General features: G+C 30.4%; 2 protein-coding genes across 2 annotated transcripts in view; one reads left to right on the top strand and one right to left on the bottom strand.

Moving 5' to 3' along the window:
• Positions 1-27100, top strand: part of LOC107456098 (monoglyceride lipase) — an 87615-nt gene that overhangs the window by 42532 nt on the left and 17983 nt on the right. The window lies entirely within an intron of this gene.
• Positions 22749-27100, bottom strand: part of LOC147801355 (uncharacterized) — a 35641-nt gene continuing 31289 nt past the window's right edge. The window contains exons 2-3 of the mRNA XM_087155301.1: positions 26666-26846; positions 22749-22974 (exon numbers count right to left, since the gene is read on the bottom strand). Coding sequence (XP_087011427.1) covers positions 22934-22974; positions 26666-26846 — 222 coding nt within the window. The 3' untranslated portion in view covers positions 22749-22933. The remainder of the gene's footprint in view (positions 22975-26665; positions 26847-27100) is intronic.

The following is a 27100-nucleotide window of genomic DNA, read 5'->3' as shown; positions in this document are numbered from 1 at the left end:
CTGTATCTAGCTTTTCTAGTATGACCAAGTCTTCCAGCTTTGTGTCCAGTGTTTTACCAAGTGTAGTAATCAGCTTTTTGGCTAGTTTTTATTTGCAACTTTGGATTCATCATAACCAATTCGAAACTTTGATTCATTTTGGCATTGGTGTAGTGCAAATGGTAAGACTTAGCCTTTTGAAAAAAAAATGCGTCTATGTACACCATGAAAACTGAGTCTAAACTGAATTAAAACTAATACCCTCACTCCCTCATTTTTACGTACAGTGCGCAAAAAATCGCTTTTTCAAATTTTCAGATTCAGTCCAACAGTCAGCTTCAGATTTGCAGATTCACCAAATCTTCCAGCTTTGTGTCCAGTTCTTTACCAAGTGTAGTAATCAGCATTTTGGCAAGTTTTTCCTTGCAACTTTGGATTCATCATAACCAATTCGAAACTTTGATTCATTTTGGCATTGGTGTAGTGCAAATGGTGAGACTTAGCCTTCTGAAAAGAAAAAAAAAATGCGTCTATGTACACCATGAAAACTGAGTTTAATCTGAATTAAAACTAATACCCTCAATCCCTCATTTTTATGTACTGTGCTCAAAAAAATCGCTTTTTCAAATTTTCGGATTCAGTCCTAATGGTTTGAGAGGTTGACCTGAAATTGGGTAAGTAATTAGTGCAGTTTAATAATTAGTCAGACTCATAAATATATTAAACGTTATTTTCAGTTACAGTATGGAATTATCTTTGTATAAGGAATTGTATAATTGTGCGAAAGTTTTTTCAATTCGCTTAATTCAACTCGAGATATGGCAAAATACGTAAGAAAATAACATAAAAAATAACGTAAAAAATAACAATTATATTACATAAAAAATATCAATAAATAATATATATATACTAAAAATTATCTTTAAATAAACTGTATGCAAAAATATTCGCATAAAATGTTTTTTGAGATATAGCGAAATAGGCAAATAGTAAAATTAATATTAAGGTGTTCAAACTATTGGGACAAATTTCCCGATTTCGGCTTTCCTCTATATTTTTGGGGTAAGAAAATCAAATCCGTCGAAAAAAAGGCATGTTTATTCAGAGAAAGTGCGTTTATGCGTCTTATTTCGTAACTTAAAATATTGTCTGTCTAGCATACTTGAGGTCACGTCCTCAAATTATTAAGATAGAGTCCCAGAACGTGAAGATCAGATTCGATCAAAAGTTATTCAGGCTGGTCCGTTTATTTTTGTGAACTGTACGTAAAACTAATATTTTACCAATGCGTATAAAATTTCTTACAAGTTAATTTAAACTAGCTAATATAATACAGTTCAATCATAATTTCATCGAAAAGTAATAAATTTTATCTCTAATTTTGTATTTCACCTATGAACAGAATAAATTCACTCAATGCATAGCGCACTAAATAAAAAGTGAACACTTTAAATAACTTTTGATCTAATGATGAGCTTTTCACGTACTGAATTTCACTCTAAATGTTTTGAAGGCCCTACCTTAATATGCTAATTAATAAATGCAGACGATGTTCAAAGTTGCGAAATCAGATAAATAATCGTACTTCCTCTGAATAAATATGCAATCTTTTCGACAGATTCAGATTATTGGCCCTAAAAATAATTTGAGGAGGGTGATCCTTGATTTGGAAAATATGGTCTTAATAGCTAGGTCAGGAAAGCGGTAGAGAGTTTAGACCTTTTAATGTTAAATTTACTTTTTGCGTGTTTCATCATATTTCGAAAATTTTTTGAGCGAACCTAAACTTTTTTTCTCATAATTATAATATATATTTATCTAAACATAATTTCATGCAAACTATAATGTTAAATAATTATTTATTACTGTTAATGTTTTATAAATAGACCGTCAAAAATGAGTTTTTAGATGCAATGCAAAAAAATTTAAATCATTTTAACGAATGCAATTATAAATGACAAGAGGCAAAATTTGAGCGCAATCTGTTGAATAGTTTCTGATTTATCAAATTTTGAAATATCTGATAAAACTGAATATCTTAATGTCTGATTTCGTTAGAATTTTTCGATTTGACATTTAAAATTACATTCTTTAAAATAAAACAAAAATTTTATCAACTTACATTTTGAATTTTTTTTTACTTTAATTAAATAGAATAATAAAAAATCATTATTAAAATTTTTTTTTATTATTCTATTAAATCCTTATTAAGAGTAATTTTTTTTGGCATGTATTACCTTTGGATAAACGAATATAATAATTGTGCGCAAAAATGCTTTGATTCCCTCAAAATATGGCGAAATAATATCGGTCTCTTTAGTAAACTATTTAAACCATATTTTCCAGATTAAGGCTACCCCACTTGGATTCAATAATCCAAATCCAGAAAGGAAGGTATGCTTGTTTATTCAGTGAAATAATGTTTTTCTCTCTGATTCCGAAACTTCCGTTTTTCACTGCACGTGTCGTCTAAACTAATTAATAGCGTATTTTTGGTGAATCCCTCGAATCAATTAAATTGAGCCTTAAATTGAGCCCTGAAAATCCAAGCTTTAGATCAAAAGTTATACTCACAGTGTTCACTTTTTAACTTTGTGTACAGTACAAAATAGCAAAGCAAAATAAAATAAGAATATCTTTTAACTTATTTTAGTCTTGACAGTGTAATTTGGTAATTTGCTTATTATTATTTCAAAAACTATTTCATTTTTGTAAAAAAAAAACTTTTAAATACTATGATTTTGGTGATTTTTCGCATTTTGTTCACTTTTAGATATTACTTAAATATAACCTATTCTTTAATTTTCAGTTATGCGTCATACCTTAGATTGTTTAGTTCCCAATCCAGATTTAACTATTCAAATTTTCCGCAGTATATTTTTCCCCAACACTTCAACATTGATTATTTGGAATATTAGTTTTTTTTTCCAGTCTCCGATACCAATATCTAAATTTTCCAACTTAATTAACACCGTTGCTTTCAAACGTCGAAATCTTTTTACTACTTTCATTTTATCGTTGCGTATTCCAAATGTGTTAAATGGCTACCTCTTACAACTTTTCCGACTTTTCAAATCTTGTTTGACTATTTGATCCTTTGGCAGATTTTCTAAACTTGTCATACTTTACTAGTTGTTTATGATAAGAGTCATATTGTTTTTTTTCTGCTAGTTTTCGTACTAATTATCAGATTTTCTATGTTTTTCTGATCGTATTTCTTGCAACTACATGATAATTTCATTTTATTCCCTGTCATGTTTCCTCCAACTGATATTTTCAGTTTCATATTATTTTTCACGCCGCTATGGTCTCCATTCGTTTTACCCATTTTTTGCTAATAATTCAAGTTCATTATGCAACATCAAAGGGTCACCTACATATCTTGGCGAATTTGACTCCAGTTCTTGGTGAATATTCTCTCTGGTTAAACTAAATCAAAATTTGTAACACCTTATCGATGAATCCGTCTAAGTACAATTTCAAATATTCCTGTCTACAACTAAGTTATGTCAATTGACAATAATTGATGTAGACATGAACATCCTTATGTAATCACTCTCATACATTTTTAATTTCTTATCTTGTTTCTTAAATTATATTAAGTATAGCTAAGCTGATCAGAATTCCGAAAAACTATAAAAACAATCAAGTTTCTAAGAGAACATTCCAAAAACTCACCGTTTTATCTTAGCAATTTAAAAAATATATTTCTGTTATAGAATCTCTATTCTATTTGTGTTCTCAGAAAACTAAATTGGAAAAGTAAAGCAATGAGTTTTAAACATCATTTTGGAAACTTTACTACAGTTTTTCAGTTTGCCCAGGACATCGGTCAGCTTTGGCATAGCATTTGTAGATGATTCCTTCAATCACCTCTTTTATTTTTCATTTTAGCTTAGATCTTCACCTGTTAAAGTTTAGTCATTTCTTTTTGACACTCATTCTCAATTCTCTTCTTTGTCTTATACTCCACCTGACGTCATTTCATACTGCTTCTCTTATCAAACGCGCTTCTCATGCTCTTGTAATAATGTGCAATACCCTCCTTGGCACTTAGCTTAGCAAATTAGTATTACTAGCTGTCTGTTCCTTGAATGCAGTCAAATCAATCTGTGATACCATAATCGTGCTCATCTTTTTAGCTAAGATAGTCAAAGTAACTTAATACTTCTCTATCTTAAATTTTTTTCGAAAATCCTTGTCACCAATGCAGCTCTACCAGTTGGCAGAGGCATTATTTCTGTCCCTTCTTTTCCAATATTAACCTCTTACTATGCTTCGCAATTAATGTTTTGTGATGACTCTCCCTTTATTCCCGTTTAGCTTCTATTTCTGTTTGTGTCTCCATCTGGCGACGTTTCCATTCTTCCCCCTTTTCCATACTCTCTACTGGTGCACTTATAATATTATGTAATATATCATTAGCAGGTTCTTCTTCGTATGATAGGTTTGTAGTTTCACTCAAAAGTCAAAGGAATCTCGCATCTCCTTAAGGAGTTTTTATTTTCTCGATATCTTTAATTCCTAAAGATTTTTCTTTAACTATGTTTTTTCAGTATCAATCATTGCGCTCTTTGTTTTTCCATTCAATTTATTTATACTTTTTTTTCTTATTTACTTAAGCTATGCGTCTGTTAAAATCAACATTCTGTCTGTTTTTTAAATTTTATTACCGTCGTTGAACAGCCGACTCAATTTTGAGTTCGCGACTACCGATGTTCAACTCCTCAGCCATGTAATTTTGAACCCATTCCCGAAAACAAGGGAATTTTGGATCAAATATTGGGTGAAATTTGCCAACATGGGGGACTTTTTGATGGAATTATCCGGCATTTGCGTTACAGGGAGCGGAAAATCACGGAAACCTTCCACAGTTAGCCTGACGTCAAGTGGACTCAAACCCACGATTTGTCTACCTCTGAGGATATTTAACGTCATCACTGTGATTGGCGCGAGCCGGGTGCGGAAATCGTATCGACCAGCCATCCCTGGGATTCGAACCCGGGTTAACCTCAGTGGGAGGCGAGCCTTGAGCCACCCAGGTACGATATTCCGGCTATTGTTGGTGGCAAGACGAGTACTGTGATTATTTCTTTTGCATTTGAGTAGTTATTTCTTATACTCACACGTTGTACGCAGGAGCGCGATATACATAGACACACGTTGTATATAGGCTCACGCTGTAGGTAGGCGCATGCTGCACATAAGCACACGCTGTACATAGGCGCACACTGTATATAGGCACACACTGTACATAGGCACATGTTTTGTATAGGCTTTTTTACATTATGATAGTTCCAGGATATGCATTTATAAGACAATTGTTCTTCTCATGTTTTTTCTTACCGGTTTTCCGGTACCAGAAAAACATGTCATCTCTGTTTTAAAAATTGCATTGCTGTTGTGTGGTCCATTCAGTATTACTTTGGATCCTTTATGTTCTTTGCATCATTTATATTTAACCATATACCATAAAAATTAGGTTATTTCTCTATTTTTAGCCAAAAGTTCTTCATAGTATGATTTCTTGTCTTTTCGGTTTTCTGTTTCTTTATGTTTGTTACCATAATTTTATATCCATTTAGCTAGTTAGCTAAGTTTAAGGGAATCGTAATTTTACCCCCAAATGACTTCAAAGTTATTTTGAATCTTCCATGTAATGCTTTTTTTTAATCTGATTTGTGATAATAAGTTTCTTCTACCTTTGCCTGTTTTTTAAAACTTATCCTTCTTACCATCCTTGTAAATAATTCGCAATCTCCTGTACATAATCTTTCCAAAATTTGTAAGTGACTTTTTGATGTTGCACGATTTTTTGACGAAATTTATCTCCAATTCACTATATAAGTAATCATAACATTTATATGACGTATCCATCCTTAATCGCTATATTCGTTATCGAATATTTTAGTCACTAACTCAGCTATATCAAAAAAGCAACAGTTAACTTTGACATTAACATCCATGCCCATTTCTTCTTATCCAATTTCACCTCCCAAGTAAGTTTAGGTTTAGCATTTTGTCATAGACTTTTCCAATCGGTTTTTAGGTTTCTATTTTTATTTGTATGTCGTCTGATGATGTTTCATCTCTTTTTCTTGATGTGGCTGGTTATTCAGGCTGGTCCGTTTATTTTTGTGCACTGTACGTAAAACTAATATTTTACCAATACATATGAAATGTCTTACAAGTTGATTTAAACTAGCTTATGTAATACAGTTTAATCATAATTTCATCAAAAAGTAATAAATTTTATCACTAATTTTATATTTCCCCTATGATCAAAATATATTCGCACAATGCATAGTGCAATAAATAAAAAGTAAACGGTTTAAATAACTTTTGATCTAATGATGAGCTTTTCACGTACTGAGGTTCACTCTTAATGATTTGAGGGCTCTACCTTAATGTGCTAATTAATTAATGCAGACGATGTTTAAAGCTACAAAATCAGATACATAAGCGTAATTTTGCTGAATAAATATGCTATCTTTTCGACTGATTCAGATTATTGGCCTTAAAAATAATTTGAGGGGGGTGAGCCTTGATTTGGAAATTGTAGTCTTAATAGCTCGGTCAGGTAAGCGGTCGAGAGTTTAGACCTTCCAATGATAAATTTACTTTTTGCGTATTTCATTATATTTCGAAAATTTTTTGAGCGAACCCAAAAGTTTTTTCTCACAATTATAATATACATTAATCTTAAGATAATTTCAGGCAAACTTTCATGTTAAGTATAATTATTTATTACAGTTAATGTTTTATAAATAGACAGTCGGAAATGAATTTTTAGATGTAAAAAATGTAACATTATTTTAACGAATACAATTTTAAATGACTAGAGGGAAAATTTGAGAGCAATTGGTTGAATAGATTCTGATAAATCAAATTTTGAAATATCTGATAAAACTGAATATCGCAATATATGATTTCGTTAGAATTGTTCAAATTGACATTTAAAATTACATTCTTTAAAATAAAACAAAAATTTTATTAGCTTATATTTCGAAATTTTTTTGACTTTAATTAAATAGAATAACAAAAAATCACTATTAAAGATAATTTTTTATTATTCTATTAAATCCTTATTAAGAGTAATTTTTTTGGCATGAATTACCTTTGGATAAACGAATATAATAATTGCGCACAAAACTGTTTTGATTCCCTCAAAATATGGCGAAATACGATCGGTCCATTTAGTAAACTATTTAAATCATATTTTCCAGATTAAGGCTACCCCTCTTGGACTCAATAATCCAAATCTGTTGAAAAGAAGGAATGTTTATTCAGTGAAAGAATGTTTTTCTCTCTGATTCCGTTACTTCGTTTTTCACTGCACGTATCGTCTAAGCTAATTAATAGCGTATTTTAGGTGAGGCTCTCGAATCATTGAGCCCTTGTACCTGAAAATCCAAGCTTTAGATCAAAAGTTATATTCACAGTGTTCACTTTTTAACTTTGTGCACAGTACAAAATAGCAATATGAAATGAAATAAGAATATCTTTTAACTTATTTTAGTACTGACAGTGTAATTTGGTATTTTGCTTATTATTATTTCAAAAACTATTTCAATTTAATAAAAAAAAATTTGAGGTAAAAAAATTTCTTTTGGTGATTTTTCGCATTTTGTTCACTTTGAGATATTACTTAAATATAGCTTATTCTTTAAGTTTCAGTTAGGTGTCATACCTTAGATTGTTTAGTTTCTAATCCAGATTTAACTATTCAATTTTTACCCAACATTTCAACATTGATTATTTGGAATATTAGTTTTTTTTCTCCAGTCTCCGATACCAATATCTAAATTTTCCAACTTAATTAACACCATTACTTTCAAACGTCGAAATCTTTTTACTACTTTCATTTTATCGTTGCGTATTCCAAATGTGTTAAATGGCTACCTCTTACAACTTTTCCGACTTTTCAAATCTTGTTTGACCATTTGATCCTTTGTCAGATTTTCTAAACTGTCATACTTTACTAGTTGTTTACCATAAGAGTCATATTGTTTTTTTTCCTGCTAGTTTTTGTACTAATTATCAGATTTTCTATGTTCTTCTGATCGTACTTCTTGCAACTACATGATAATTTCATTTTATTTCCTGTCATGTTTCCCCCAACTGATATTTTCAGTTTCATATTATTTTTCACGCCGCTATGGCCTCCATTCGTTTTACCCATTTTTTTACTAGTAATTCAAGTTCATTATGCAACATCAAAGGGTCACCTACATATCTTGGCGAATTTGACTCCAGTTCTTGGTGAATATTCTCCCTGGTTAACTAAATCAGTATCTGTAGCACCTTATCGATGAATTTGTCAGAGGCACCTCTAAGTACAATTTCAAAAATTCCTGTCTACAACTAAGTTATCTCAATCGACAATAAATGATGTAGAAATGAACATCCTTATGTAATCACTCTCATACAATTTTAATTTCTTACCTTGTTTCTTAAATTATATTAAGTATAGCTAAGCTGATCAGAATTCCGAAAAACTATAAAAACAATCAAGTTTCTAAAGGAATATTCCAAAAACACACCGTTTTATCTTAGCGTTTTAAAAAATATATTTCTGTCATAGAATCTCTACTCTATTTGTGTTATCAGAAAACTAAATTGGAAAAGTAAAGCAATTAGTTTTAAACATCATTTTGGAAACTTTACTACAGTTTTTCAGTTTGCCCAGGACACCCGTCAGCTTTGGTATAGCATTTGTAGATGATTCCTTCAATCACCTCTTTTATTTTTCATTTTAGCTTAGATCTTCACCTGTTAAAGTTTAGTCATTTCTTTTTGACACTCATTCTCAATTCTCTTCTTTGTCTTATACTCCACCTGACGTCATTTCATACTGCTTCTCTTATCAAACGCACTTCTCATGTTCTTGTAATAATGTGTAATACCTCCTTGGCACTTAGCTTAGCAAATTAGTCTTACTAACTGTCTGTTCTTTGAATGCAGTCAAAGCAATTTGTGATACCAGAATCGTGTTCATCTTTTTAGCTAAGACAGTCAAAGTAACTTAATACTTCTCTATCTTAATTTCTTTCGAAAATCCTTGTCACCAATGCAGCTCTACCAGTTGGCAGAGACATTATTCCGTCCCTTCTTTTCCAATATTAACCTCTTAATATGCTTCTCAATTAATGTTTTTTGATGACTCTCCCTTTATTCCCGTTTAGCTTCTATTTCTGTTTGTGTTTCCATCTGGCGACGTTTCCATTCTTCCCCCTTTTCCATACTTTCTACTGGTGTACTTATAATATTATGTAATATATCATTAGCAGGCTCTTCTTCGCATAATAGGCTTGTAGTTTCACTCAAATGTCAAAGGAATCTCGTATCTCCTTAAGGAGTTAATTTTTCTCGATATCTTTAATTCCAATAAATTTTTTATTAACTATGTTTTTTCAGTATCAATCATTGCGTTCTTTGTTTTTCCATTCAATTTATTTATACTTTTTTTTCTAATTTGCTTAAGTTATCCGTCTGTTAAAATCAACATTCTGGCTGTTTTTTTAATTTTATAACCGTCGTTGAACAGCCAACTCAATTTTGAGTTTGCAAATACCGATGTTCAGCTCCTCAGCCATGTAATTTTGAACCCAATCCCGAATACAAGGGAATTTTGGATCTAGTATTGGGTGAAATTTGCCAACTTGGGGGACTTTTTGATGGAATTAACCGGCATTTGCGTTACATGGAGAGGAAAATCACGGAAACCCTCCACAGTTAGCCTGACGGCATGGGAACTCAAACCCACGATTTGTCTACCTCTGAGGATATTTTACGTCATCACTGTGATTGACGTGAGCAGGCAGTGGAATTCGTATCGACCAGCCTTGCCTGGTATTCGAACCCGGGTTCACCTCAGTGGGAGGCGAGCGTTGAGTCACCCTGGTTCGATATTCCGGCTATTGTTGTTGGCATGACGAGTACTGTGATTATTTCTTTTGCATTTGAATAGTTACTTTTTATACTCACACGCTGTACGCAGGAGCGCGATATACATAGACACGCGTTGTATATAGGCTCACGCTGTAGGTAGGCGCATGCTGCACATAGGCACTCGTTTTACATAGGCACACACTGTACATAGGCACATGCTATGCATAGGCTTTTTTACATTAGGATAGTTCCAGGATATGCATTTATAAGACAATTATTCTTCTCATGTTCTTTCTTACCGGTTTTCCGGTACCAGAGAAACGTGTCATCTCTGTTTTGAAAATTGTATTGCTGTTGTGTGGTCCATTCAGTATTACTTTGGATACTTTTTGTTCTTTGCATCATTTACATTTAACCATATACCATAAAAATTAGATTATTTCTTTATTTTTTGCCAAAAGTTCTTCATAGTATGATTTCTTGTCTTTTCTGTTTTCTGTTTTTTTTTTATGCTTGTTACCATAATTTCATATCCATTTAGCTAGTTAGCTAAGTTTAAGGGAATCGTAATTTTACCCCAAATATCTCCAAAGTTATTTCGAATCTTCCATGTGATGCTTTCTTTTTTATCTGATTTGTGATCATAAGTTTCTTCTAGCCTTGCCTGTTTTTTAAAACTTATCCATCTTACCATCGCTGTAAATAATTCGCAATTTCCTGTACATAATCTTTCCAAAATTTGTAAGTGACTTTTTGATGTTGCATGAGTTTTTGACGAAATTTATCTCTAATTCACTATATAAGTGACGCCCGGTGGCTGAGCGGTATCGCTTCGTGCTGTCGTGCCACAGATCCCTGGTTCGATCCTCGGGCCGGGTAAGGTTGACTCAGCCTTTCATCCCTTCAGTGGGTCGATAAGTGAGTACCAAGCATGCTTGGGAACTAAACACTGGGGGTTCCACGTTCGGCTGACCACCTGACCAGAACATCTGCTTCTGCACCCCAGAGTCCAAGATCAAGAAAACTGAGATGGGCACAGTAGGCTTTGGCCCTCTATGGGCTGTCACGCCATTGAATTTAGTTTAGTTTAGTCACTATATAAGTTATCCTACCATTTCTTTGACGTATCCATCCTAAATCGCTTTATTCTTTATCGAATATTTTGGTCAGTAACTCAGCTATATTAAAATAGCAACAGTTAACTCTGACATTAACATCCATGCCCATTTCTTCTTATCCAATTTCAGCTCCTTAGCCTTCCTCTGAAATAAGTTCAGGTTTAGCATTTTGTTATAGACTCTTCCAATCATTTCTGAGGTTTCTATTTTTATTTGTATATCGTCTGATGATGCTTAGTCTCTTTTTCTTGATGCATAATCTCAATTTCTCTCTTTGCAACTAATTCGATTCGATGGCGTTTCCATTCTTTGTCTTTTTCCTCCTTCCCTGTACTTCTTGTCCTGTCCCCCATCCCATCTCTACTTCCCATCTTGTGTCTAATATTTCCTTAGTACATTCTTCCTTCTATGCTTTACTTCTCATTATTAGTTCGTTATAGCTGTTAGTTTTTTGGAGGTAGTCAAACGACCAACGACCTGGGAAAACTAAAAATTGGCAGTAGAATTTTGACAAAGTTGTTTGAAAACTCACTGCTTAACATTTCCAATTTAATATTTTGAAAAAGAAATCCCCGCTAAAGGTTTTCTAACAGAAATATTCTTTTAAGTGATTGGAAAGGTAAAGTGATGAGTTTTCGAATGTTGTTTTAGAAACTTTATTGCCAGTGCTTTCCCAGGACACTGGTCAGCTTAGTCAAAGCAAATTTTATTATTATTAATATAAGATCTGCTTCCTCACGTTAGTAAAGAAAGCCTCTGTAACTTAATACTTATCTTAACCATCTTAAACTGAACTTAACTAAAATAAATGTGCTCATTTAGTAAATCCTAATGTAGTCCAACTTCTCGAATTAAACATATCATAAAATATTCATTTTAAAGCTACTTTATTCAACCAAACTATCTTAATGACTGATGTCATGGTATCCTTATATTTATGGTTAAACAGAATTATTTGTTCCTGCTACAACCACGTATTTTCTTTTGTTTTCAAGTTAATAGATACAACCTTTAATTTACTTTTCAGGGATGGGTAGTTGTACAAAATACCTACCTCAATTTTCCACTAATGTGGTTTACCAACATACAGCAGCTGGTTCAGCTACCTCATTATAATATTATCTAAAAGAAATAAATCGCTATGATTCTCGAAAAATAAATTAAATGGAATATTAGCCACTTTCTCTGTGCAACTCACTCAATTTGTGCTTCATTGCCGTGATCTTTTATTTCGTTGATCATACCAAAGTTGCAGATCAGAATGGTCGATCAGTCTGTTTTCTTCCTTTAATAATGATGCATTTTATTTGATAAAATGATCAAGTCAACTGATGAACAATTTTATTTTTAACCAGCCTATTGAAAAAATTTCACCGAAATAGATTCTGAATTTCTAGAGAAACCACCACCCATCATTTTCACGTAATAAAAATTTTCAGTCTTCAGCAATGAGTGCATCGTGAGGATTGTCGAATAGAGGGTCAGAATAATCAACCAGTCTGTTTCCTTCCTTTATATCGATTTGCTTCATTTAACAAAGAGTTCAAACAACTTATTTTCTATTAGAACAGCCTATTAAAAAGTTTCATAAAAAACAAATTCCGAATTTTTAGAATAGCCACCCTCATTCCTTTCACATAACAAACACTTTAAATCCTCTGTGATAGTAGTTATAGTAATGGCAATAGGAATAGTAGTCATTGTATTAGTAGAAATAGTAATTTTAGTAATAGTAATTTCAGAACTGATAATAGTTGTAACAGTCATAATAATATAATAGCAGGTCAGAGTGGTCAATCAGCCTCTTTTTTTTCATAACAGTGTTCTTTATCTAGTAAAAGATCAATCTACATAATTTTTTTTTATTCAAACAGCCAATTAAAAAAATTTCGTAAGTAGCAAATTCTGAATTTCTGAAGTAGCCACCGCTCATCACTTACATATAACAAGTATTTTGAGTCATCTGTAATAGTAGTAATAGTAATGGTCAGCACTGTAAGATCAATAGTAGTGATAATAGTTATAATAAGTAGCAGTAGTAATAGTAACAATAGTAACAGTAGTAATAGTCAGCTAGGTAAAACAACAGGTAGAATTTGCCGTTTTGCTCCTTTTATAATGATGTTCTTTATTTAATAAAAGGACCAAATCAATTTATAAAGAAAAGAAATTTTTATTTAAACTGCTTATTAAAACGTTCATAAAAAACAGATTCATAATTTCTAGAGTTATCACCACTCATCACTTTTACATAACAATCACTTTGAGTCATTAGTGGTATTAATTATAAGGGTAGCAATAGCGATAGTTGTAACAGCATTAGTAGTCATAGTATTAGTAGTAAAAGTAATTGTTATAAAATAGTAATAGAAGTAGTAGTCAGAATTTCGACCTCTCTGTTTTCTTTCTTTCGTTACGATGCTCTTTATTTAATAAAATGATCAAATCAATTTATATAGAGAAGAAATTTTTGTTTAAGCAGCATAGTGAAAAAAATTTCCTAAAAATATATTCTGAATTTCGAGAATAGATAAAATTATTTTCAGCAAATTTTCTATAATTTTTAATAATTCATAAATGATAAATGAAGAGTGTTAATTTGAATGAATTTTATTTTAAAAAAGTTTGTTATCGTTTAATTTTTTGATGTAGACAAAATAATTATTAATATTTCAGTCGAATTTATTGAAATTCCGCATTATCATATAAAGAATTTTGTTAATAAACAAAATTTTGAAAGTCAATTTCAAAATTGTTAAGTATGAAATTGAAAATAAACAGCTTGGGTTTTTTATTTCATTCAATTTAGAATATGTAACTTACGTAGCGTAGGCAATTAAATTTGCACTTATAGCACATTTCGCTTTGAAGCAGCTTTCGAAAAATTAATTTTGTTTTACTTACACATTATTGTACAGGTCATAAATGTTTCATCATATCTTGTATATAATATTAAATATCTTGAAACAACTATACAATTACATTACCTTTCATTAATTTTAATATACCCATTGTTTTTTCATACACATTTCATTACATACTTAAGCAGAATTTTTATCTTAAATCGTACCTTATTCAAAGTAACTTCTTTAAAAGAAATCATCTCCTCTCACATTTAGGTCTCAGGGCCCTGGGCGTAGAACCACTTGGGAGATCTCTAAGAAAGTCAACAAGTGTCAGCCAACATACATGACTTTTAGTGACAATGTCAAAGAATAATTTTTTTTAGACAACAGTAAGTAAACACTCTAAGACTTATTTAGAAGAACATCATATAGAAATTAAAATTTATTTCAGCTAAACTATGAAAAAAAAATACTAAATTTAATTGATAGAATAAGGGTTGTTGGTGAGAGCGATTAAAACTATTTCGGAAATAAGGTATTTGTACTTAGTGTATAAAACAAATACATTCTTTTTCATATGCAATTTCGGGTAGGGGCCCCATTGCAAGTTAGGGATCTGGGCACGTGGGCAAATTCCCTCCAGCAAATCAGTCACTTCATCCGAGCAATCTGTTGGTTCGCTTGTCAATTTTGGATTCAATGTTATCCCTGGTGCATTCCTTCAGTGTTATCCTAGTTTCTTTCATAGATGATTTCTTCTTATTTATGTCTCTAATTTATTCAAATGGTTCCCCTAACTTTATGTGAGATCAAAACTTTGCTCCAAAAATTTCGTTTTCAAATAAAGTGCTAAGAAAATTTTTTTACCCATTTTTTATGACTATTGTTTGTAGCATAATTGAATAGGAGCCATTTCTCAACCAACAGTTACGTGAATATTGCATTAAACTACCGCATTTTACATCTTTTAAACAAAGCTTTTTCTTTCTTTTTCGAAAAAAAAACAGGGATATGTTTAAATGAATGAACGGTAATGTACTGAAAACTTTTAATTATGTTTGATTAAGATGAAAAATTCGTATTATTTCGGAACGGAATGCAAAATGTCTAAAATTATCAAAATCAAAAATAATGTAGTATTTGAAGAAGAATTATAATTTATTTCATTCTTACAATTGTATTTGAAAAAATATTTGCTATACGCAAATAAATAAATAAATCAGCTTAACACATTTATTCTTGACATTGTGTGAAACTGCCTTCGAGTCATGGAAATGAAAGAGACTGAATTATCAACCGAAAATTTAATAGACGAGCAGCCATTTGTACGTAATAATTTTATTTTTAAATGAATGCCTTATAAATAATTTATATGAAAAAGGACTATATAGATGCCATGGTCTAGCGCAAAGTGAACCTTGAATTTTGACAGAAAATGGTATCTATATTTAAAACACTTCTTGAAAATAATGTAAATTATTTTATTTCATTAATTTATTTTCTGCTCTTTTTGAAAAATGAAAACAACTACAAAAAAAAATTATATTACAAATAAATAAATCCCTGTAAATAAACTTTGTAAGGCTTTTTCATGGATATTCCAACTGAATTTAAAATGTTATTTTTATAGTTTAAACAAAAACGTTTTATTACTTTACAGAATATTGACACTAAGTCATTGGTGATTTCTCCAAAAAGTGTATTTTATAACCGTACAGTATTTCTTTAAACATATAGTAAACAGTTTTATCTCCCTATCTTCATGAATTTCTATGTAATACATAGTACTTCTATATATTCCCTCATCAAATTTTTATTTGAACATGTTTAAGAGTCTAATAGTTTGTATTTCAGTCTCAGCCGAAAATAGAACCAAGCATTTTCGAGAAGGTAAAAAGCCAGGCCACTTTGTTAGGTAGGCCACACACTGAGGGAGCGAGCGGTAAGTGAGAGGCATACGAGAGGCAGATTCCCATACTTTTGTATTAGCATGCGCACATCACATATGCGCATCCCGAAGGCTAAAGAATAATAATTCGCCACCTGTGTGCCTTTTTCTGAACACTTGTTTCCTCAATTTGTGGCTTGAGTAGGGCAATATATAATAAGTCTTTTAATACATATTTTAATTATTTATAAGTTCACTACTCGTTTTTTTATTTGTACAGCTCGTTTAAGAGACTCATAGTTAGTATTTCTCGCTGGGTCGAAAATGGAATCAAGCTTTTACGTAAATTAAGATAATATCTAAAGATTTTATTTTTCTCGGCCAAAATTCTATTTTGCAATGTCTAAGGTTTCAGATGCCAGATATTCTGATCTTAATAAACAGACCAGGCGTCTGGTTTTAATGACAGGAACTACAACCTCAAAGAAAATTGGAAAAAGAATTTGGTCGGACAGTAAAATTGATGTAAATATTTTTGGGGATTTTGGAAGCCACGTCATGGAGTTTTCCTCTTAAGAAAGCTCTTTTATGTGAGTTAGCAAAAGTATTTTTAATTCATAAGTTTTGGCAAAAATGTATCAGTAAAAAGCATAATTTTTTTCAATGTTTTTATTTTGATTTCATTCCAAAAATGCTTTAAAAACATGCGTTTTTTTATGAAGTAGAACATAATAAACATTAATTTTGCCTTTAAGAAAGAATAAACGGTAAGATGTTCATTCAATACGAAGATTAAATAATGGGAATCTGTCTTTCAAAGTATTTGTTTTGGAAAACAAGAAAAATGGGCTAGTTTTGAAATCAAAGGCCTATATCGAATCTTTATTTATTCAAACTAGCATCGAATGTTTTTCTATTGATAAACTAACATCGATTTTCTATGGTGAGTGTAGAATCTTAATTGATGATTTTACTCGTCGACCAAATAGTGGTTGATATCTAAAATATAAAACGGTTAAATCTGAAAAAAAAATGTATTATGGGCTATTTTCGAAAATAGTAAGTTTAAAAGTTTCTAAATGCTCTTTCAAATAAGGTAATAATTTGAACCTTATTACATATTCATATGTCAAACTGTGCTTAATTTTATATGAATTTCTATCGCTCGTTTTTATTTATGTTTGTTTCCTATCACTTACTTAATTTTATTTTTTCTTTTAAATGTGGTTTCAATTTTCCTTAATATCTGTAACGTGTATTTTAAAATTATTTAATCCTTGTAAAAAAACGAAATCCCTTTTTTTATTTTATTAATCAATTTTCTATTCTGTATCTTTGAATTTTTTGCCCATTTCCTGTCTCATATTTAATTTTATGAACCTGAAAATGTCATTACACCTTATTTAAATATTAGTAACTTGCACTTTAATTTGAATAAATATTTATAAAGTAAAAGAAGAACTTTTCTTCTTTTAATAATCTATTATCTTTAATTATCTATTATCCTTAATTATCTATTATCTTTAATTATCTATTATCCTTAATTATCTATTATCTTTAATTATCTATTATCCTTAATTATCTATTATCTTTAATTATCTATTATCCTTAATTATCTATTATCTTTAATTATCTATTATCTTTAATTATCTATTATCCTTAATTATCTATTATCATGGAGAAATTTTTCCTCTATGCTTATTAGTTCCTATCACTAATTAAATTTAAATATTATGAGAAATGTGACTCAGCAAATTTCTTAAATATAACTCTCGCATCTTTAGATTAATAAATATCTGTTAAGCATAAGAAATGCCTTTCTTACTGTTGAAGTAATCAATTTTCTTTTTTTTCTTAATATTTGATAAGTAAGTTATGTATATTTTCTACCACATATTTAATTTTACTTTTCTATGAAATAGACTTGTAATAGTCTTCAATATCAATAACGTACAGATCATAATAATAATGAATATCCCTAAAGCCGAAGAAATGCACTTTTTGCTGTTATATGAATTAGTTCTCTTTCCAGGATATTTGTACTTTATGCAAAGCTCTTATCATATGCTTAGTTTTACTATTCTATGAAACGCGACTAAATAATAATTTGCACCTTGATTTTAACGAATATCCGTAAAGAAATAAAAACGCAGTTTTTTGTTTTAATAATCAATTTTATTCTCTGGGTATTTGCACTTGATACTTAGTTCCTTCCACAAGCTCTTTTGCTTTTTTATGAAATGTGACTTTAATTAAGTATCCATTACTTGCATCTTTTATTAGTGAATATCTGTGTAAAGCTAAAGGAATGCTTTTTCTGTTGTTTTTTAAGAACAAGACACTTAACGGGTTTTGAATTCTATAGAAATGTATTAAGTAGATGTAGAAGGCAAGTTTAAAAAATAATTTGATTCTGCACTCAAATCAAAGTTGTGGAATTAAAAAATTATCGATTATTTTAGTGATTTAATTTGATTGAAAAAGAATTGGAAGAAATAATAATTTAGTTTCTTTTAACTGAGAGAAAATATGTTATGCATATTTTTGCAATGTCACCCCGTAGTGCGGGATAACTTTAGTGATAATAGTAATGCGTAAGTTAAGTAGTAGTAGTTACGTAGTTATAGTATAAGTAGTAGTAGTTACGCAGTTATAGTAAGTTAAGTAGTAGTAGTTACATACTTATAGTAAGTTAAGTAGAAGTAGTAACGTAGTTATAGTAAGTTAAGTAGTAGTAGTTACGTAGTTATAGTAAGTTAAGGAGTAGTAATTACGTAGTTATAGTAAGTTAAGTAGTAGTAGCTACGTAGTTATAGTAAGTTAAGTAGTAGTAGTTACGTAGTTTCAGTAAGTTAAGTAGTAGTAGTTACGAAGTTATAGTAAGTTAAGTAGTAGTAGTTACGTAGTTATAGTAAGTTAAGTAGTAGTAGTTACGTAGTTATAGTAAGTTAAGTAGTAGTAGTTTACGTAGTAGTAGTTTACGTAGTTATAGTAAAGTAGTGATAATAGTGTTAATTTTTTTTTGTCTCTTACAAGTATATTTTAGATAAATTCCGTACATATAAATATAGAGCGTAACTCTAAACCAAAATTTTACAACAACTAATTAATCTTTTAAGTAAATTGGTAGATATCTCAAATTGAAAAGTGACATAAATAAACCAATTGATGGTAACGTATGAATCTTAATACTTATGAATATCTGTAAAGCAAATGAAGTAAAAAAAGAAGCTAAGTAAGTTTTTATTGTTTTATTAATCAGTTCTCTTTTTTGGATAAGAGAACTTTATACCAAGTTCTTGTCGCATGCTTAGCTTTACCATTTTATGAAATGTCACAGCAACTGTACTCAGTATTGTTAATCTTTCTCTTCATTTCATAATGTCTTTAAAGCAGAAATTGTCTTTTTTTTATTAATCAATTTTCTTTTTTGGATACTTGCGCTTTATGCCTAGTTCCTATTACACATTTAGTTTTACTATTCAATGAAGTATGGTTGCAACTGTTCTCAGTATCAATAGTTTGTATCTTAACATTAATAAATATCTGCAAAAGAAAAGAAATATCTCGTTTGTTGTTTTATTGATCAGTTGTTACATTGATTAGTTTTTTTAATGTTTGAATCTCACTGCTTAGAATTCAATTAATTAATCTTTACGAGAAAATCTTTTTAGATATTTTCATATCACCATCCGGGTATTTTGTTTTCAAATACGAGTATTTTCATTTGAAAATCACCATCTGGAACGCAGTTATGAGGAATATTTTCCAGATTTTCAAGAAAGGCCTTTTTTCTAACTAAATTTGTAAACAGCGTAAAAAAATCCTTTAACCTTGTTTTATTTTCAGATAAAGATAAAGCTTACTCTGTGTTATATATAAGTAAAGCACAAATAATAGTGTAAAAATGAACATATTATAGTTTCTGTGTCAAAACACGAAATGACAGAAGAAAAAACGAGACAAATAAGTTGAGACAAGGTAAAAAGTAGTTTTTCCAATAAGGAGAGAGAAACAAGCTATAACAAGATAATCAGATAAAAGAAGGGAGCTGAGAACCAGGTGTCTGGGTGTAGGGGGAAAGCCCCAGACATGCAAGGTGTAGAAATAAAATTAAAATAGATTTCCAAACATTTGGAAATATTGGTATAGTAAAAAGACTTGTGGTCTATTAATTTTATTTCATAAATTTATACATACTAACCAAATATATTTAAGGAAATTGATAAATTTTGACAAATAAAAAGTAATTGATTCTTCGACTTCTCTAAATAGTTTTCTTAGAACTTTCTTTGTCAGTTGACTAGTTAAAATAAATCCTACGCATTTGCTGATAAATCTGAATATAATCGAAATAGCGAGGAAATTGATATTATAATTGGATTTTGGAAAAAAAAGCATTTTTTAAACTGCTTTTAAAGGTAAAATCCCAGTTCCCGTTTAATTGAAACATTTTTTGCTTAATAAATTTTGCTTAACATTTTTTGCATTAAAACTTTTTTGCTTAATTGAAACATTTTTTGCTTAATAATTAGATTCAATCCAATAAAATAATTAAATGAAAAAATAATTTAGTTTCTAATAGGTGAGAAACATGCTAAGCTTCTTTTTGCATGACAGTATTATTAATAATTTCCCGCATGAGAATTATTAATTATATAAAACTTTATTCGACTAATAAATAATTATTAAAAAAAATAAACTGATGGTTTATTAGTTTTAGTCAAGTGTTTGATTACTTTTGCCGTTGTTGCTCAAATAACAATTTGTCCCACTTAAGTTTTTTTTAACTGTAAAATCATATTGGAGAAATTTGTAGTTAAATTATATCTCATTAAAATTGTTTCAAATACTCCATTCTCCATTCACAGCTGTGTCATCATTTAATAGAAATACAAGATACTAAGTGATTACGTAATAATATTAGGTAACGAGAAAAGTTAGTAAAAACTCAAATTTTATTTCCTTATTTGACAGAATGACCATAAAAATTACTCACCTGCCTATTTTAGTTACAAATGTTTTTCATCAATAGCTAAGAGTAGTAATAAATTGATAGGAAAAGGATCTGAAATGTGAACCATTACAAGGTAAGCACATTTCTTATGATTCAAAGTTTAGATAAGAACAAAACTTTCGTTTATGTTATGGTTGCAAAAAATACTTGAAGAGGACTCCCTGTGACGTCATAGAATTTGTGCATGTAAACTGTCGGAGCGCCGCTCCTTCACAAAAGGATGAGCCACCCTTTTTCTTGAGTTCTGAATTTGTACACTATATGTGTGCATTGGAGCCACGAGGACGTAGTGGTTAAGGTACCGAGATGTTATTGTGAACGTCCAGGTTCTAACCTCGGTGGAGATCGGTAAGTATTAATTTATCACGAAAGTAAAGTTGAGCGGTGTGCTATTTTGACGACATTGCAACTAATGATGAATTTGTATTAGATTTCTAAAACAATAGTTTCAATTTATACAATGTTAACTCTATGTATCTTTAAGTCTATAAGAGTTAATATTCTTGTCTTAAAATATCCTTCATTAAAATTAAATATATGATTTTTTTATTATTTTGGTAGAAGAATAAATAGAGCGGTGACGGTACAGTAGTTAAGGCACAGTAGTAGGATCGGGGTTAAACTTCCGGTAGTAGCTTCTAACCTACTTAACTTCAGATCAATATGTATTAGCTGAGCCGTGATGGCTCTGGGGATAGAGCGTTCGCCTTCCAAAGAGGCGAACCGGGTTCGAATCCCAGTCGATACGAATTCTGTATCCTGCCTGCATTGAGCACAGTGCTGACGTGAAATATACTCATTGGTAGACGGATCATGGGTTAGAGTCCCCTTGCCGTCAAGCTAACCGTGGGAGGTTCTCGTGGTCTTCCTCTCCATTTAACGCAAATGCGGGTTAGCTCTATCAAAAAGTCGTCCACGAAGGCAAATTTCTCCCAATACTCGATGCAGGAGTTCCCTTGTCTTCTGGATTGGGTTCATAATTACAAGGCTACAGAGTTGAACATTAGAAGTCGTAAACCCATAAAATTGGGTCGACTGTTCAACGACGGTTATAAAATATAATATATGTACTAGCTTGTCTGGCATATAAAGGTAGCGCAATTTTACCATCATGCCATTGGCCTTAACCTCTATGATCTCTGGTCGCGAACTAGCTGGTCAAGGTATGATAATAATTTATTTCCACGCTTTCGATACTTTTGATATTCATTAAGCGAATGTATCAGGCTTCCCAAAAATGCCCGACAATTTGAAAATCTTTAAACGAAAAACAGAATAAGATTGAAATGTAGGACTTGATGCATTCTGATTACAGAAGGAAAAATTTTATTGTCCCTACGTTTCATAATTAATTACGACGTTCAGCATCAGACAACACTATTAACTGAGAAAAATTAAAAAAGCATTGCTTTCAGATCCATAACAAATTATTTCAACTGAAATATTTGCACGGGTACTTGTTTATTTTGTTCTTAGCTGCCCAACGTTGTTGTTACAAGTGGTGTTTCTTTTTAAAACTTTAATAGTTGTTCTCAGTTAGCAGCGCCATCTGTAGATCAGCATTGTCGCTAACGTTTTGAATTAAACGAGAAAAACTAATTAGTTAACTAAGCAAAACACCGAACATTTCTAGTTCCTACATCTTTTCTTTCATTGATTTCTCAACTCAACTCGTCTGTCATTTTTGGGGAAGACTGTCATTTTTTTTGTATCGGTGGTCGTCACTGTATCAGCTTTCAAAAGATGTGATTAAATGTTTGGACATTGCAAATTAGTAATCAAATTCTCGTGAATAAAGGATATATAACCAAAATAATTATAATATAAATCTTACAAAAAATCCTTACATATTCATAAGAATGCATACTTATTCACTACAAGTGGTTTAAAATCTCAACCATTTTATTTATTTAACGCGAGTAATATTTTTTTTTATAAATTAGCTGAAAAAAGGGACTTGTATGATGAATGCAAATGTGTAAAAAGTGAACTAATAAGAGGTCAATCACTAAGATAATAAAAACTTTACTGTACAAATAGAGAACAAAACTACACACACACACATACATAAAAATACCAGTAAAAAGCGTATAAAAGGAATGATAAAATGGTAGGTGAAAAATTAAAAACTAAAATATATTCATAAATTAAGTTTGGACTTTTCATGAATGGTTGGAAAGACTACTTTTTCTCCTTACGCTGTGCACCTAGATTCAAAGTCTTCTGAACAGTATTCTAAATAAAATAAAATAAAAAATTAATTCCATAAAACTCGTCAGAAATTCTAACAACATAATGAAACTACATATGATGAAAGCTTTTTTAATTTTATATTACTATTGATATATTTTATTACAATGGTAATAAATTAATTTCAATAAAATGGGTTAAAGCTTATATATATACACCGAAGAGCCATTACACTATGACCACCCTGCTAATAACATGTAGGACCACCTTTAGCCCTCAAAACTGCTAGCAACCGCCGTGGCATTGATTCCACAAGGTACTGATAGGTAGTCTGAGGTATATGGTACCAAGCGCTCACCAACTGGTCCTGCAATTCCCTCACATTGCGAGGGGGTAGCGTGGCAGCACGAATTTGGTTTTTCAAGTAGGACCACAAATGCTTTATTGGATTAAGTTCAGGTGAATTTGGGGGCTAAGACATGACCTGAAAGTCACTGGAATGTTCCTCGACGATTCGACCCTTATGACATGGTGCATTATCCTGTTGGTAAACACCATCCCCCGCAGGAAAAACTGTTGCCATGAATGGGTAAACCTGGGCGAGCCCATTGTTATAGATGGAGGGTGGTCATAATGTAATGGCTTCGGTGTATATATGTATACATAAGCTTATATATAGCTTATATGTATACACACGCATATATATATATATATATATATATATATATATATATATATATATATATATATATATATATATATATATATATATATATATATATATATATATATATATATATATATATATATATATAAGTGAATAAATTTGTTAATATTAATAGAAATTTAATATTCATAAATGGTTAATATAAACCTAAAACAAACGAAGAATGGTCACGGCAAATTGGCCATTTATCATTTTATCTTTAAAAATTTAAATGGTCTTCTTAAAATGTCCTAGAAATATTTTTGTTCTATTACTGAAACGTCATTATGTTCAACTTTCCTAAAAGGATTTTTTAAACCTTACGGTTATTTTTTAAATTTTACTCAAAATACTCAAAACTCAAACTGGTTTTCAAATTTATAGTTCTTATAATTACACATTTAGTAAAGATACAAAACTGAAAAGTAAATTTAACCGAATAAATGATTTATACGCCCTTCTCTAAGGTATCATGATAAAATCGCCGAATATTTTTCACAATTACCAAATTTTAACACTACCACTTTACTACTTTCACTGCCTTACAGCATGATAATATAACAATATTTTATTGTTAATTTTGCCAGAATCATTATCAAAGCGATTTGATAAAAGTTACCTAGCTCTTTGGTGTTCCCAGTGAGCGAGAAACACTGTAAATTACATCATATTCTGTTAGTTCTGATTGTTTTCACTTTTTTTTTTCAGTGCGTTTATTTCAGTGCTACATTAAAAGAAAATATTTTTCCTTAAACGTGGTAGTATATCTAAATGTGCAGATGTCTTAATTGCTATTGATACTCACATCCCCTCTAAATGTGAAAGATTTGCAAGAAGATTTGGAAAATCCCATAGTTACCAAACGATTGTTTTTCTTATATTATTTAAAGTTGTGCAAATCCCTGACGCAGCATTTTTCATAATTCAATAAAATTATGATAAAAGCTTATCTCTAAAAATGTTCTAGAATCGGCATTTGTACGTGGTTGATCATCCACAATGCAAGATTGTATCTCTAAAAAAGATGCTACGTACCAAATTAAAATTCAACTTCAGACTCTTGCATTTGAAGGGATACACAGATTACTAGTTGCTTTAATGCGTATTTTCATAAATAAACTAGGTTGCGGAATAGCAATGAAGTTAAAATTTTCAAGGGCATTTAGTAAAGAAAATGATTTTTAGTCTGTGATAACAAGAAGCCACAACTTCTTAGGTAACAAAGTACAGGTGAAAGTTTTCAAAATAAAAGAAAATAAACTTTGCGTTTCGGTAAGTGAAGTTAAAACTATTATTACGCAAACTATTATTGAAGATCCACTAATAGTTTTCCTTCATGAAAAGCATGCCAATGCAGTGGAAATTCCATGGGTAAGATATCTTTAAAAATGTTGCATTATATACATTATAAATACACGCATTATAAAATAAAATAGAAAATTATTATCCTCAATAATTTTCTTTTAAGTATATATTATATTCATCTATTTACCTTTTTGAACTTAAACTCAATTTCAAAAAACTTTTTGATGCGCAGTTTTTAAAGGCCACTCATAGATTTTTTAATAATATTTTTGTATTAAAATACATTCAAACTATATAAAGGCACTTTTGCTTTCGATTAAAAAGCATTTGTATTCCTATTTCTCAGAACACATCTGATTTAGAGCCTATAAATTAGAAAAAAGCTGTTTTGACAGCATTTTGCTTGACAAAGCCCTTATGATTTAAAAAGAACTCAAAAGGAAGCACGGAACAAGATTGAAGATAATTGTTATGTGGTAAAAGTAAAACCTCAACATTTAGTTTCGATTTTTTAGTGTAACCTTTGAAAACTAAGTCTTTTTATAGTGGAGAAAATTGAAATTGTTTCATACTTTAATACTGAATCTGACAATTCGATTATGAATACCAAATTTTTATCTGTTTGTATTTATGATGTACATTGATAATTCGCTCTTACATTTTTGGAAAGAATAAATGGATGAGTGTTGTGTAATAATATATTCAAGATTACTTTTATATGAAACTACTTATTAGTTTAGCTTGATTTCCGATGAAGCGATTAAAACACATTCAACTATGATAAGCTAGTAATTAGCACATTAAGCGCCTCACATATTGTTAGGCAACGCGTGCTGCTTAGAAGATCTCGTATTGTGGTATATCAATACGCAGTTAACAGATTGAAATAAACAAAAATATGTGGGATTAAAGCTATGAAAACCAATTTAATTGTAAAGTGGTATTAGAATTCATTTGTGTTTGTTAGGAATCCCCTTTTAGTTTTACCTTAAAAAATAATTGTTTGCAAGATTTTAATCTCTCCTTTGCTCTGATTGACCTCGAGATCAATTGGTAAAAGTTTGATTAAGTTGTTTTCATTAAAATAATAATTTTCTACCTCTTATATAATTATTTAATTTTCTATAAAGTTTTAATAGCTAAAAAAATTCTGATGAAATTACTTTACTGTGCAGTAATGGCATTTCCGGTAAAGCAAAAATCCATAATTCTAGTTAATAAAACTAAAATATACGGTATTTAAACCGTTCGCATGTTAACGGTTCACCGGACAGTATGGTTTTCAAAATTATAGTTTTTATTACCATACGTTTAGTAAAAAGGATAAAATTGCAAAGTAAATTTGACCGAAAATATTATTTTTATAAGGTATCATGATAAAATTACAGCACATTTACCAAATTTTATCACACATTATAAAATCATATTTAACTATTACTTTTACCAAAATCATAACCAAAGCACTTCGGTAAAACTTACTGAGCTTTTTGATGCTCCCATAGAGCCAAAAACACAGTTAAATTTGACATGTTTTCGTAGTTTTTATCATAATTATTTTTCTCAGTGTATAAAAACATGTAATAAGAGTGGTCATTATTGAACATTCTGTGTTTAAAATAGGTAAAATTTTACTCCACAGCAAAAAAGTCCCCATCAGTAAAAGTTTTTTTTTAAAATTTTTGTTAATAAATTAAGAATTAAAATGCCATTAGGTTTTCTACTTACTGTTTCCTTTTTCACAAGGGCAGAATTCCATGTAAAGATCTAGTTTTACTTGGCTAACCGAACATCTTTCATCCTTCTTAGTTTTTCTGCTGCATCGTCGTTTGCCGTTTCTTTCTTGAAGGCAACAACCGCTATGGCAATCGAAACTGAATTGACAAGGATCACCATTTTCTCGATCAGTCTATGAAGAGACGGAAAAAATACGTTTTGACAAGGTTTTCAACAAAAAAAATTAAGAATCAGGCTTAAACATGGAGAAACTGTAGAAAAATGTTCGCATAATTTTAAATTCTTTATTGGAATGATTTAATATTTATCAGATAAATTTCTTTTGGGGTGGGATAGTTTTATGAAAAGATTTTTAGAAGAGGATGTAAGTCAGATAATAATTATTCAAAAATACTCATACGTTTTAAGTTTATTTAATAGAACTAA

The sequence above is a fragment of the Parasteatoda tepidariorum genome, chromosome 11, assembly GCF_982258835.1.
Source record: "Parasteatoda tepidariorum strain Cologne lab strain chromosome 11, Ptep-v5.0, whole genome shotgun sequence".
NCBI classification, from domain to species: domain Eukaryota; kingdom Metazoa; phylum Arthropoda; class Arachnida; order Araneae; family Theridiidae; genus Parasteatoda; species Parasteatoda tepidariorum.
The sequence above is the reverse complement of the archived record's forward strand: the minus strand, read 5'-3'. Positions and strand labels throughout refer to the sequence as shown.